This window comes from Perca flavescens, chromosome 17 (genome assembly GCF_004354835.1).
Source record: "Perca flavescens isolate YP-PL-M2 chromosome 17, PFLA_1.0, whole genome shotgun sequence".
Lineage (NCBI taxonomy): Eukaryota > Metazoa > Chordata > Actinopteri > Perciformes > Percidae > Perca > Perca flavescens.
The window spans coordinates 8795291-8808385 of record NC_041347.1 but is presented as its reverse complement, the minus strand read 5'-3'; the positions used below and the strand labels follow the sequence as shown (position 1 = coordinate 8808385).

At 41.0% G+C, this 13095-nt stretch overlaps 1 protein-coding gene across 1 annotated transcript in view; it reads right to left on the bottom strand.

Moving 5' to 3' along the window:
- The window catches only part of LOC114572381 (synaptic vesicular amine transporter), a 33342-nt gene extending 27467 nt beyond the window's left edge, over positions 1-5875 (bottom strand). The window contains exons 1-3 of the mRNA XM_028603990.1: positions 5822-5875; positions 5517-5698; positions 2311-2647 (exon numbers count right to left, since the gene is read on the bottom strand). Of these exons, the coding sequence (XP_028459791.1) occupies positions 2311-2647; positions 5517-5649 (470 nt within the window). The 5' untranslated portion in view covers positions 5650-5698; positions 5822-5875. The remainder of the gene's footprint in view (positions 1-2310; positions 2648-5516; positions 5699-5821) is intronic.
- Between the last annotated feature and the right edge of the window lie 7220 nt (positions 5876-13095).

The window sequence follows — 13095 nt, the reverse complement described above, 5'->3', positions numbered from 1 at the left end:
AGGTTAAAGAAATGGCTGCATTGAAAGGGGAAATTCATTCTTTTCAGCATATTGTCCCTTTCTAAAGCAGTGAGACCTAAAAAAATTAATTGTTAGAAGTTATGGAGGACTGCTAAAGTTTTAAATGGGAAATGCTTCAACCAGTTAAGATTATATATCTGTACATATGCATATGAATAACGGTTAAAATCCACTGTCAGTTTGAATACATTATTTAATACATTATTGCAGGTATGGAGGATGTAGATTTTTCTCCAACTGTGTATGAAGTGTCAAAACAGAAGGCACAACCAGTACAGATTCATTACCTGAGAACCAAAATGATTCACATAAACTGCATAAATACTGTAAGTGTCTTTTTAACACCATAGACACAAAAAAAGCATTTGTAGAAATTCTGTATTTGCATGACACATTCTTGCCAGTTACAATTGTTAGCCTGACATTTTAACAGGAGGACTATGACAACATCTTTCATTAAAATGCTAAAAGCTGCCATGCACACGGAGCTGTTGTGTCCCCCGTAGAGACTGGATATGCTTGACTTGCCTTGTATTGTCCTCTGTCAGGAGGGAAGGTGACTAAGAACAGGTAATGTTTATATCTGAGTGCCCATCGGAGACACTAAATATTGCTTTTGAGGTGAGTGCCAATAATGTTGGAGCGTCCACGCTTCTCCCTCTCCACTGAACATTTATCTCACATTCTGCTCAAATCTTTGGACTGGCTCTGTTCTGGTAGCTTTTATTCTTCAGAATTCTTTTGTTTTCTTGACCTATTGTTATAAATAATATGTATAATATAAAGTTCTCCTCTAGATTTTAGGTGCCACTCAACTTGCAGCAAAAAAATGAAAAATGTGAAGAAGTGAAAATCAAACCTAAAATCCTCCTTGCAATTTTTAGTCCAAAAGAATCAGCACAGTACTATTGAAGCTACATTGGCCTTCTATGAAGGTAACAGTCTCTAAGCTGCTGGCTGCATGGCTAACCGATGCAGACAGGTAGTTCATTAAAGCAAAGCCATTATTATTTAAAAGATGTGGCCATTGGGTGGCAACAAACCAACCAACATATTACCTGACATATTTGTATAAAGTTGTTATTGCTGACGTGTTACAAACAATAACCAATTTACACAATAGCATTCATTTGAAGTCATGTTTCTGGTAGCTTAAAAGAAGAAAGTCCATTATTCACATTTTAGCTCTGTTTTAGTCACAATAACAAATTCAATTTATAATGTCTGCATTGGTGGTGATCATGAGAATAGTGTTCTCCTTAATTAAGGCTTTGCGACAAGTACATTTTCGAAGGCGATTTGTTGATTGGCTGCCTGAAATTTGAGTAATTCATCCAGCTATCCATGCAAGAAAACACAATGCACATGCACACACATGCAATCATTCTGCCGTTTTTGATTCAGTTTGATTGGATCTGGAGCAGACATGACATTCACCCTAAAAACCAAAAGGACATTAAACTGACAGGCTTTCAATATGCAACATCAGATTTCCCTCTCTAAAACTTGAAAAGAGAGTCTGTTGCTGCTCTTTCTCTTCAATTTCTGTTGGATGTTGAATTAGATAAGAGCACGCTATTCTGTGTTGCTCTCTGGCTGCCTTTCCAAACACAAAGGAGAATTTGGCCCTGAGCTAGCAGGAAGCCTCTGTGGCCTGAAAGGAAAGCTGTCATACTGTGATTGTCTTGCTCTGTCCTTTGTTATTTGGCTTTAAATGAAATAATAATACATTTCTCTCCAATGTTTTTTGTGTGTCTCTTTAACAGTTCTTGCATCATGTCATAAAATGCCACATAGAGCATCATTGTAGTTATTGCAAATATGTTCTTCACATGTATTTAAATGAGCTAAACATTGAAGTTGTAGACACATTGCATTTGTTACAATTGGCAATTTCTAAAGTAACCAGTAGGAAAGAGATGTGATGATGGTCACTGAAAAGTCTGTATTTAACACATAGTACAGTGACAGCAACAAACCAAGTCTAGTACGGACCAGAAAGCTAGATCTATCCTCAAAGCTAGATCTATCCTCATGTTGGTTGTGACTGAATGATTGAGAAAGTAAAGGGAATTATATGCTAGGATGAATGGCAACTTGTGGCTTTCTCTTCATTATGTGACAACTACATGAATTTCGATTGCTTCTACTGATTTTGTGACAGTAATTTCCAGGCTGCTATTACATAAGTTCCAGGTTGCCTGCGAAAACCCTTAACCAGCTAATTCCCCAGCTGTAAATGCTACGTAATAAATGTATCCACACAGAAACACAGAGAGAAAAACCTACCTGTTTGTGAGTGGGCCTATGAAGGGGTTGGTAATCAGCTGTACGGTGGCCTTGGAGGCGAACAGCAATCCCACTTTGACATTCTCATTGAGCAGCGTGCTGGCAGACTGGGGGCATTCAGAGGAGTTGTGTGGCAGCTGTGTGGCAGCGGGGGCCGTAGGGACCAGGTCCGGAGACCTGGCTGTGGTGTTGGAACCTGAAGACCTCACGGTGTTATCATATAAGGACACAATGCTGTGAAAGGTTCCTGGAGCTGCCGGCTGTGATGCTGTGCTGTTCTTCAACACCACGTCTGTTGACTCATCCAGAGTGTACAGGTAGCTGGGGATGATGGGAACTAGAGGGCATAAAGAGGTGAGAGGAGATTGATGCAATGAAATATGACCCGACCACTGACTGATGTTCACTAGCATGATGTTACGGCAATTATGTCAGCAGAGAACAACAGGGCTAATCACAAGCACTAACCTAAAGAAAGAAAGAGACCACCATGACCACATCACCAAAAATTACATTAAAGAAAAGAAAAAGAGGGGGGGCAAGGGGAGAAGGAACCTAAACCAAGCTTTCAGAGGAGCTGCAGATGACGGTATGAGTTTCCTGACAATCTACAAAGTGTGTTGTGCGGTGAATCATGACAGGCTGCTCTATAGGAGTCCTGAACCAAAAACTAAGACCAGAAAAGTTGTATAATAATTGCTCTTTAACATTTGAATGAATGCAGAAAAACATCATTCCTTTCCAGAAACAATGTCCCGCCTCCTCTAGACAATCATCCTTGGTATTCACAATAATAATAGGAACTGTAGACAGTGAGCCCTGTGGATTATGTTGCTGGTAAAAAAAAAGTGCGTGACATTTCACAGCTTTGACCACCACGAAGGATTATATTCATCTCCACTGTATTGGGTGGTGGGAGAAGTTTCAGAAGTTCAGGCTGAATTTGGGGGAAACTAGACAGATTACATCTAAATCATTTCCTTTTGATGGAATGTGTGGCCATAAGTGTAGCCATATGGCTGATCATTTAGTGCTTCAGCCTAAAAGTTTCATATATTCATCTTCTACCGTGCAAAAAGCTGGCACTCTGTTTTTATGGCATTTTTTTGAATGTTATGGCTTTATTTAAACAGAGTTTTAAACAGAGAGGTGAAATGAGAGTAGGAAGAAGCTCAGAGCAACATGCAACAAAGGTTCCCGGTTTGCTTTTCATGGTCAGCACCCAAAACCTCAAGGCCACGGGGCGACCCCACACCCTGACATTCTATTATATTGCTGAGTGGAACTTTATGTAGGAGGGAGTAATATAGCACTGCTCATGACATGATGCAGGCAGGCAGAAACACGCTCATGGGCAAATGTTGCTGCTGGTAACAGAAAATAAAGACATTTGTACAGCAAGACTCTTCAGAGTGATTTGGTGAGACAAACCAGGTTGAGGCAACTGGTATTAAAAAAAACTATCTACCTTTTTTGATTCTTCACAGAAACATGTTCTATTTTCTCACATGACAGACAGTGAATAACAAACGTATCAACAAAATTGTTGGCCCATTGTGTTCTCCTGCTGCTCCTGGACACGCTTGGTCAGTTTGGCTATTTGATCTCTTCATGATGTAGCACTCTTAAACAAAGGCCAATCAAGACATAGTTAACAAGGTCTGTTGGAAATCCCTCTTTAAAATATGAGTTTGTGTGATTGGTTACTAATAGAGTTACAATATCCAAATAGTATAAATGATTGTGATAGTGGACATGAAATATGATCTACGATTTTGAATACTGCAGTGATTGAATATTAATAATATTAATGTGGGTTGGACTTTAAAGGCTGTATGTAACCAACAGATGTCATTTTCTGTTTTTAGGGTATTTTCAATGATTCAATTCAACCATTTTCAATAATTGTGCATCACGTGCCAAGGTCTGTTTCAAACTAGTGGAGCGATCTGCTTTAACAGCCTTAATTCAAGATCTTGTCTCTATGAAATTATAACATTCTATGAATAGATGAGAATGGTTCCAGCTGTCAGAAACAGATGCAGAGTGTGTGGAAGCTGCAGGTCTGACTCAGTGATCCAACAAAGACGTATCTGATTGCCTACAGACGTAACACAACTTGTCAAAAATGTAAACTATTGATGCTGCTCTCAGTCATTAACTCTTCCTACACACGCTTCGTTTTTTTTTTTTTACCTTTAAACTATTATTTTATATCCATTATGTTTTAAAGGAAAAATCAATAGAAACGTGTATTATATATTAGATGCATTTTATGTCATTAAAATACTTAATATATGATATGTGTTTTAGAAAAGAATGAAAGGTATTTCAAAGGGTGCTCTGGAAATGATTGGGATGATAATGACACACACACACACACACACACACAGAGAGAGAGAGAGAGAGAGAGAGAGTTTTTCAGAGCATCAGCAGCAGTAACACACTGGGTTATATTGAACATTAGACAGAGTGTTTGAGCTGTGATGTAGACGTGCGTGATCAGCTGTGAACGTGCACGCGGACAGCTGCTGTTCTTCTGCTCCAGTGAGCATCAAGAGCTTTGGAGCCGGTTTAACTGGACATGGATCTTTCTTTTGGCTCTTGGAGGAATTTGATATCGTAATAACAAATATTGGAGGGGACACTTTTCCTTTCTCATATTGGGGATGACGTGAGCCCGTCCCCGGCGGCGATTACGCGCTTGCAGCCTATAGGCTACGAGAATGAGTTTTGGAAAATGACAGAATTACCATCAATAGGCTACAGTGTATTTGAATAGCCTACCTACTGTCTGTTGTTACTTTATCACCTGGACTCTACTCAAGTTGAAATACACACTTTACTTAAGAGAGTATATCACTAGGCCTATTATGGGATGTTATCTCTCGGCCAGCGTCAGGTGCAGGGTTAGCGATATATGTATGACCTGAGCTCACATCTGATTTTGTAGTTTTTCAGTCATTCGATATTCAATTTGAAAGTTAAATGTAAAAATGATAATAATAATGTTCACTTTGGTAACCTGCCACTTGCACTATATTCCAGACATATGGACACATGGTTATGAGGGGTTTGATGGAGGGTTGGTCCGCACACAGCGCTGATCTCTGGACAGACCTGGGGAACTGGACTACCTGTTGCGCAAAGAAGAAAAGAAACTCTTTGCAGAGATGTAAGAGATGAGAAAAGTAGAGTGTACCTACCGACTACAGTCAGCAGCATGTTATCCAAGAGCAGAGCGACGAAAACAATGAAGAGACTCAGTTTCCTCGATTGTCTCTCCTCTCGGAGCCATTTGATCAAACTAAACTGCCGAAGCGCATCCAGTCTCCCCATGGTGATAGTCCCGAAAAGAGCAGGGTAACAGAACGGACGACAGAAGCTCCTGGAGAGACACAAGTGCCAACGATTGGTCAGTAACTTTAACAAATAACCCTCCCAATCTATGTGAAGTGGTGGATAAACTGCTGAGAATGTGAGGCGGAGCGCTGCACAGCATGCATCTTACCTGGGATGCGCAGGGGGCCAACAGCAGCGGCAGCAGCGCGGCTGGGAGGACGGGATGCTGTCTTTCTACTGACTGGAGCCACCGCTGACGTCACTCACCCTGTATGTGTGTGGGTCCCCGTCAGACCTACCTTCACACATTCAAGCCGCAACTAGATTAGATCAGCTCAAACAATGGACAACACACACAAAGCCTAACGCTCGGCTGTAATGATGATGGATCAATACTGAGCTGATGCCACCGTGTGACACTGCTTGGTGATCAGAAACAGGGCTCAACGCAAATCGTCTTATTAACATCATAATTTAAAAAAACAATAAAGAATAATAATAATAATGTTTTGTACATTTTCATTAAAGATTTCAATAATTGCCAAAATCCCAATCACTAACTAACAGGTCTGCATACAAGATCAAATACAGATGTAGGCTATGTGTTTCGCAATTTAGACAATTGAACATTTAATTTTAATCCACATGACCACAAACAGCCTTCAAACCACCATCCCTATATTGCATAACACAAAAAACCTGTATATACTTTTTGGCCCACAATCCATGCCCCTCCAGATATTTTTGACTGACTTTAACACTGTCCCACATTATTATTATACTGCCCCCCTTTTCCAAACCACATTTCCTAAAGTGGGACACTAGGAAATGTAATAATAATAATAATAATAGTAATAATAATATAATACATTTTATTTGTTGGCACAAATATTTATAGTTTCTACGTACATACATTATACTGTTTTTGGATGGACAAACATTTCATAAGAACAATAGGCCAAGAAATAGCAGGATTTCTTTTTTTTAAACAAATTCATACTCATGATCAAGTTTTTTAAAACTCCATGTCATTGGCCTTTGGGCGGTCTTCACACAAGGAGCTTCCTGTTGATGATTGCTGCACCCTCATACATGACATTTCAGAGGTCATATGATTTTGATTACATGACACCACAGCTTTGGCCAACCAATCATTTTACTGGCATTCATGTGTTTATGGTGGACCTACCAACATTAGACCTTAGGTGTCCCACATTAGGCAGTGTCTAGTCTATATTCACCACGTTCCACTTCCTGGATTGTTCCGTTGCCGCCGAAAATTCCACCGGATATTCCTGTTTTCAGCTGGATGTGTGTCCCCTTCCTCTTCCTTTGTGTTGGCGTTCTAACCTCTGGTGGATTTGTGAGGACTATGGTTAACTGCTCCTCAGATCTCTGCAGGGTAAATCCAGACAGCTAGCTAGACTATCTGTCCAATCTGAGTTTTCTGTTGCACGACTAAAACTACTTTTGAACGTACACATGTTCCACCAAAACAAGTTCCTTCCTGAGACTATTTAGCAGAGGTACCGATGCTCCGTGCGGTGCTTAGCACCACCCAAGACGATTGTAATTGGTTTGAAGAAATGCCAATAAACCAGAGCACGTTTTTCTCCTGTCCCAGAATGCTGTGTGGACTAGCCAGACCTTCCACCACAGCGCTGTGGAGGAAGGTCTGGCAATGTGAGACTAGGCAGTGTCCCACTTTAGGACAATTCACCCTATTTGAAGTGATCTGATCATGAAATTAGTGACATTGGGTAAAACTGCTGAATTAGATCCATACCAAACCAAAAGTAAAGCCATAAATGTTTGATTAAGGACTTTAACAAGTTAAGTTAAAGCTGCATTCATGTTTTTCAACGTGTTAGAAATTGAAACCATAACTATAAAAATGAAGGATGAAGCTTCCGGGTATGAAAAGTGAAACCTTAAAGCTGCATTCTCCCAAGCCTATAGACATTCACAGCAGGCGTTGCAGGTACCAATGGTACAATCATAAAGCATGACAGTCATCGGACAATGGACTGTCTGAACTGTTGTGAGGGAAGCTCTACCACCTGAACATGATCCGGGGTAAACCGTCGAGGTAAGGCGCAGAGCAGTGTGCAGGCAGAGGCAAAGCACAGCGCAGGTACACATCATCATCATCATCGCGTCTGGCTACCTCCTCTCTCTCTCAAAAGTCAGCGGCAACACAGTCAAATTTAATTGCCACTGTGCATCATGCCAACTGCTATAATTATTATGATTCATATTTCTCTATATTTGTATATCTCGGCAGATGGCCGCCCACCAAGAACCAGGTTCTGTCTGAGGTTTCTGCCTGTTTAAAGGAAGTTTTTTCTCGCCACTGAATTTGAACTTTGAGTACAGCGCTCGGCAGCAATTTCTGATGGTGTGCCACACCGAGGGTAGTACTTTGTCTGAGTTGTGTCCAGCGCTCTTGCCAAAAAAAAACAATGGCACAGCCAGCGCAGAGCGGTCTTACTGCTGATCATGTGTAGGCGGCTTCATAGGGACAGAATGGAGAGGCTAAAGAGAAGTTACTTCCCCTAAAGCTAACAGAATCTTAAACGTGGACAGATCTTAATAAACTACACCTCTGAGGTTTCCTGTTGACAAATACCTCCAACCTTCCCTCTAATATTTGCACCATACACCATTGTCTTTTATTTGCTGTATATATTGCATTCTTGATATTTTGTTATTTATGTTGAGCACAGTAGTAGAGGGGCCAACAAAGCTTGAATGAGCTTTACTGCACATTGTAGACATATGTTGAGTATGTCACGAATCAACTTGAATGTACTGTAGACTGTTCAGTCTTTCAAGGTTTGATACTGTCCAAATGGTGCCATCTCTTGGGCAAGCGATGGGATGGCACTGGATGGGAGATTAAATCCCAACCATGATTAAACAGTGAGTCAGAATCCAACATTAAACACACAGCGGTGTGTACAGGTGGGAGATCAGTGTCATAAAGGTTGGGTTCAGTTAAGTTCTGGTTCCAACTGTTACAGGGGCGGGTCCAGAGGGGGAGCCTGGGGTGGCACCCGCCCCCCCTGAAATATGATTGCCCCCCCCAATCCATTGGGCTAGAGGGCTGTCAATCTAACAAATGTGATTTCCATTGGATCAGAGTACTGTTACTTCGCTGCCTGTTCAACCAATTGCTGCCTTTCCATTTGGTAAATGGATATATACTTTAAACACACATTGTATGGCAACTGTGTACTAGTTTAGAAGTAGAAACATATTGAACTCGCTGTAGAGCACTTTTTGCTGGAAGAAATAAATTGTGTATTGCACTTTATTTCTGTTCTATTTCCTATTATCTGAAAACTGTATACAGTTATTGGTCCCTCCCTGTGCCACCCCACTTAAAAAATCCTGGAATTGCCCCTGAATTGTTATGCTCTGTTCAGTATACTAATAGACCTATTTACATAAACACATGTCTTTTTGGACTATGTCTGTATATTGCATAATTCCTAATTTATTCTTAATACTGTGAACTTTTGCACATCCCCTATAGCAGTGGTTCCCAAACTGTTTCACACAAAGACCCAGGGACGGACTGACAATCTGTGCGTTCTGGAAAAGTCCAGAACGGCTGTCCAACAGACGGCCGTCAGCACAAAAAAAAAAAAAGTCTATTAAAGCGATATTAACAGCCAACAGCAGGGGGCGCAAATACAATCACTTATATGCTACGTGTAAAAATAAAAGTGAAGAAGAAAAGTCGGCCTACATCATTAGACGTGAGTTAATTTCACATCAGCAATACTGGTAAGTGCCAGGAGCAGGAAACATTATAGGCTGCCTTTATCCCTATCTTAGTGAATTGCATAGTCAGCTCAACATGAGTGTGCATCATGATTATAAAAATGATCGTGCCATTTAGTGCTGTCAAACTTAATGTATTTAATAATTTCTGTTGAAACAATAAACGTGTTAGAAATGAATCGCGGGTTGACCGCGATTTCACTTGGTTGTATATGAGATTGTAGTGAGCTCACTTTTGCTGCTAGGATGAAGACCATGGTATTAAATTAAATGGGAAAACATCAGGCATGCATTGGTACCACTCTATATGTGCTAACAAACGGGGAAGTAACTCACCAAATTTAACCAAAAGTTTAACCAAAAAATCCTAGCTTACACTTTCTGTCTGTCTTCCATCAGAGTGCAGTTTTTCCTTGTCTTTCATATTTGTGTTTACTATTGTGGAACTGGCAAAGACCTGGTGGTTGTTTGTGAAAGGGCCTAATCATTTTCATCATTTCACAGTCTTAATATGAATCAAAAGTGTAATATGACATTGAGAAAATATTAAATAGGTTATTAAATGCTAATTCTTTAACACAAAGCAACACATGTTATATACATTTATATTTGAATAGTTATAGTATATAGTAACTAACACTCTCAGTGTAGTTTTGGTATAGACCTACAATATATCTAATCCCCATGTTCAGGTACAGCAAGTAGCCTACTTTATCTCTGAAAGAGTAATACTCTGTACTGTTTTATAATTACAAGTTTGTGTAATTTGGGGTTTCTGTAGCCAGTGACATTTCATTATTTGTGTTTTATTTTCAATGCAGATGTAATGGCATTGTACATTTTTAGTTTTTATTTGAAGGCTGAGGCTTCATTAATAAACACAAACCCAATTATCATCAGTGATTTTGAGATGTTTCTTGCTGTGAATACCTTGTCTGATAGGCTACAGTATTGTGGCATAGTATCAGGACATCCTGGCTAGTGTCTGTCGCACACGGCTACGGGCAAATGGTCGGATGATGGGCCTATTTGGGAGAAAGTCCAGGGCTGTTTTTTAGCCCCAGTCCATCCCTGCAAAGACCCCTAAACTGACACAAATTAGACCACCCCCCTTTGCTAAGATTTTGCCCCAGGGTCCCCCGTCAGATAGATTTTTTGCTTTTAGATGTTTTATTACAGAACGTGTATGAATCCCATGACCAAAATAGTCATACATTCTGTCATCGTGCTACTTATGGATAGAATGATAGTCAAAGTTAAAGTAAAACATTTTTTCTCCCCTTTTGGCTGGGGACCCCATGGAACCTCCACAAGGACCCCTGGGGGTCCTCAGACCCTACTTTGGGAACCACCGCCCTAAATTTTAATCTCTATATATTCCCATTGGTGTCTACCTCGTCCCGAGTCTGCTGCTGGACATCCTCTAAAAAGTCCCCAGCCCTGTTCTTCACCACTACAACTCTCTGTTCGGTCCACCCACGGGGCTGTCAGCACCCAGTCTTCATCCCCTCAACCGCTTTTCCCCCCTACAACGGTGATCGTCGGTGATTCCATTATCAGGAGTGTACGTTTCTTCAATGCAGCACACTGTCTCCCCAGGGGCCACGGTCACTGTCATCCGGGATAAACTCTGGGATCTATTACCTTCACTCCCGACTTCCATAAAAAGGATCATTGTCCACGTGGGAACTAACGATACAGTCCGCCAACAGCCGGAGCTGACCAAAAAAGATTTTAGCCAACTTTATAAGCTTTTAAAACAATGTGGCAGATCTGTTTTTATCTCAGGTCCCATTCCCACTCTGGGCCGTGGGGCCACTCGCTTCAGCAGAGTCTTTAGCCTTCACAACTGGCTGCAGTCTGCATGTGGGGCACACAATGTTGGTTTCGTTGACAATTTTAATCTTTTGGGATCGATATTCTCTCTTTATGAGAGACGGCATTCATATTAACAGGCTGGGCTCACAGGTGCTAGCCGCTAACGTCCAGCGTGTTGTGCAGTCCTCACCACACGATTGACTATTCACACAACACACACACACACACAGACTCTGGAATCCCTTTCTCCTTCTATGGCCTCACCTCAGGACACTGTTTGCAGCACTAGCCCCCCCTACTGTCTTCCCTTTCCATTAACACCCTTGCGGTTGAAATTAGTTACTTCCCCCTCTTTTTCTCAAGGCCTTGGAAACAGTGTTAACCCCCCATACTGTCATTGGCAACAACACAGCCTCTTCTCTTCTCTCCTATCCAGACTATTTTAACTGTGAGGTCCTCAACCCCTGGGAAGTGTACCAGCAGATCAGTGTCCAGGTATCTGCAGCCACTGGCCCGGGCTTCTGCTGTGCCTAGCAGTAAGTCCGTGCCTCTCAGGATGGCGCTGGTAAATGCTCGTTCCATCACCAATAAGTCTTTTATCCTGAATGATTTATTCATTGAAAAATGCCTTGATTTTTTATTCCTAACTGAGACTTGGCAGAGAAGCATGGAATTCGGAACTCTAATTGACTCTTTGTCCACCAGACTGTCATTTTATCAGTACTCCAAGGATCTCGGGCCGGGGAGGAGGGCTCGCGGTGGTGTACGAAAGACACTTTCAAAGTCGGACAGTAACCTGTGGGGTGTTTTCCACATTCAAACTACAGGTGACCAAAGTCGGTAGTTCTAATCCTTTTTATTGTGTTTTAATTTACCAGCCCCCTGGTTCAAACAGTTCTTTTATTTCTGAATTCAGTGATCTTTTGTCCTATAATTGGTTTGGAAAAAGTGGTTATGGTTGGGGATTTTAATATTCATGTCGATGAAAATTCCTGCACCTTTGCCGCAGATTTTCTTAATGTCACTGAATCTTTTAATTTTATCCAACATGTGTCTGGTCCCACACATGTTGGGGGTCATACTTTGGACTTTGTTTTTACACTTGGTCTTAATCTTGACTCTATCTGCACTGAGGAGTTGCATGCCACTGACCATGACTGCATTTTATTCAGCCTGTCTTTTAATTTGGATTTACAGCCCAGTAAGTAACGCCTAAGCAAGTCTTGCATATTAAATTAGGTTTTCTGCTGCATTTGACCAAAGTTCAGTGTTGTCTTATAATACTGACATTAATGGTCTGGTTCACTCATTCAACACGTATTGCTCATCACTTTTGGATAATGTGGCTCCAAGTAAAGTGCGACTCGTCCCTTTTGTTAATTCATCCCCATGGTTAAATGACTCCACTCGCTCTTTTCAACGTTTATGTCGGAGGGCTAAACGAGAGTGGAAAACCACCAAGCTGCAGGTGCACCGGATCCATCACAAAGAGCTATTATTTGAATATAATAACATGGTTAAGGAGGCGAGGACATCATACTTTACTAACCTTATTGCTTCTAGCAAGTGTAATCCCAATTTTTTTTTTCTCTTGTTCTTTGAAAATAAGATCAGAGATGTCAAGAATAGCATTATCTCCACTGCCACGGTATGTTCTTTTCAGTTCACTCGGCCGTTAACTTTGAACTGTTTTGCTCTTATTTCTCTGTTAGAACTCACTGACTTGGTGTACAGTATGAAGCTATCCTCGAGCCCGGTAGATGTTATACCTACTTCCCTTCTTAAAAATGTCCTCGGGTCTGTAAGTACTTGTTTACTTTCTATAATCAACTGCTC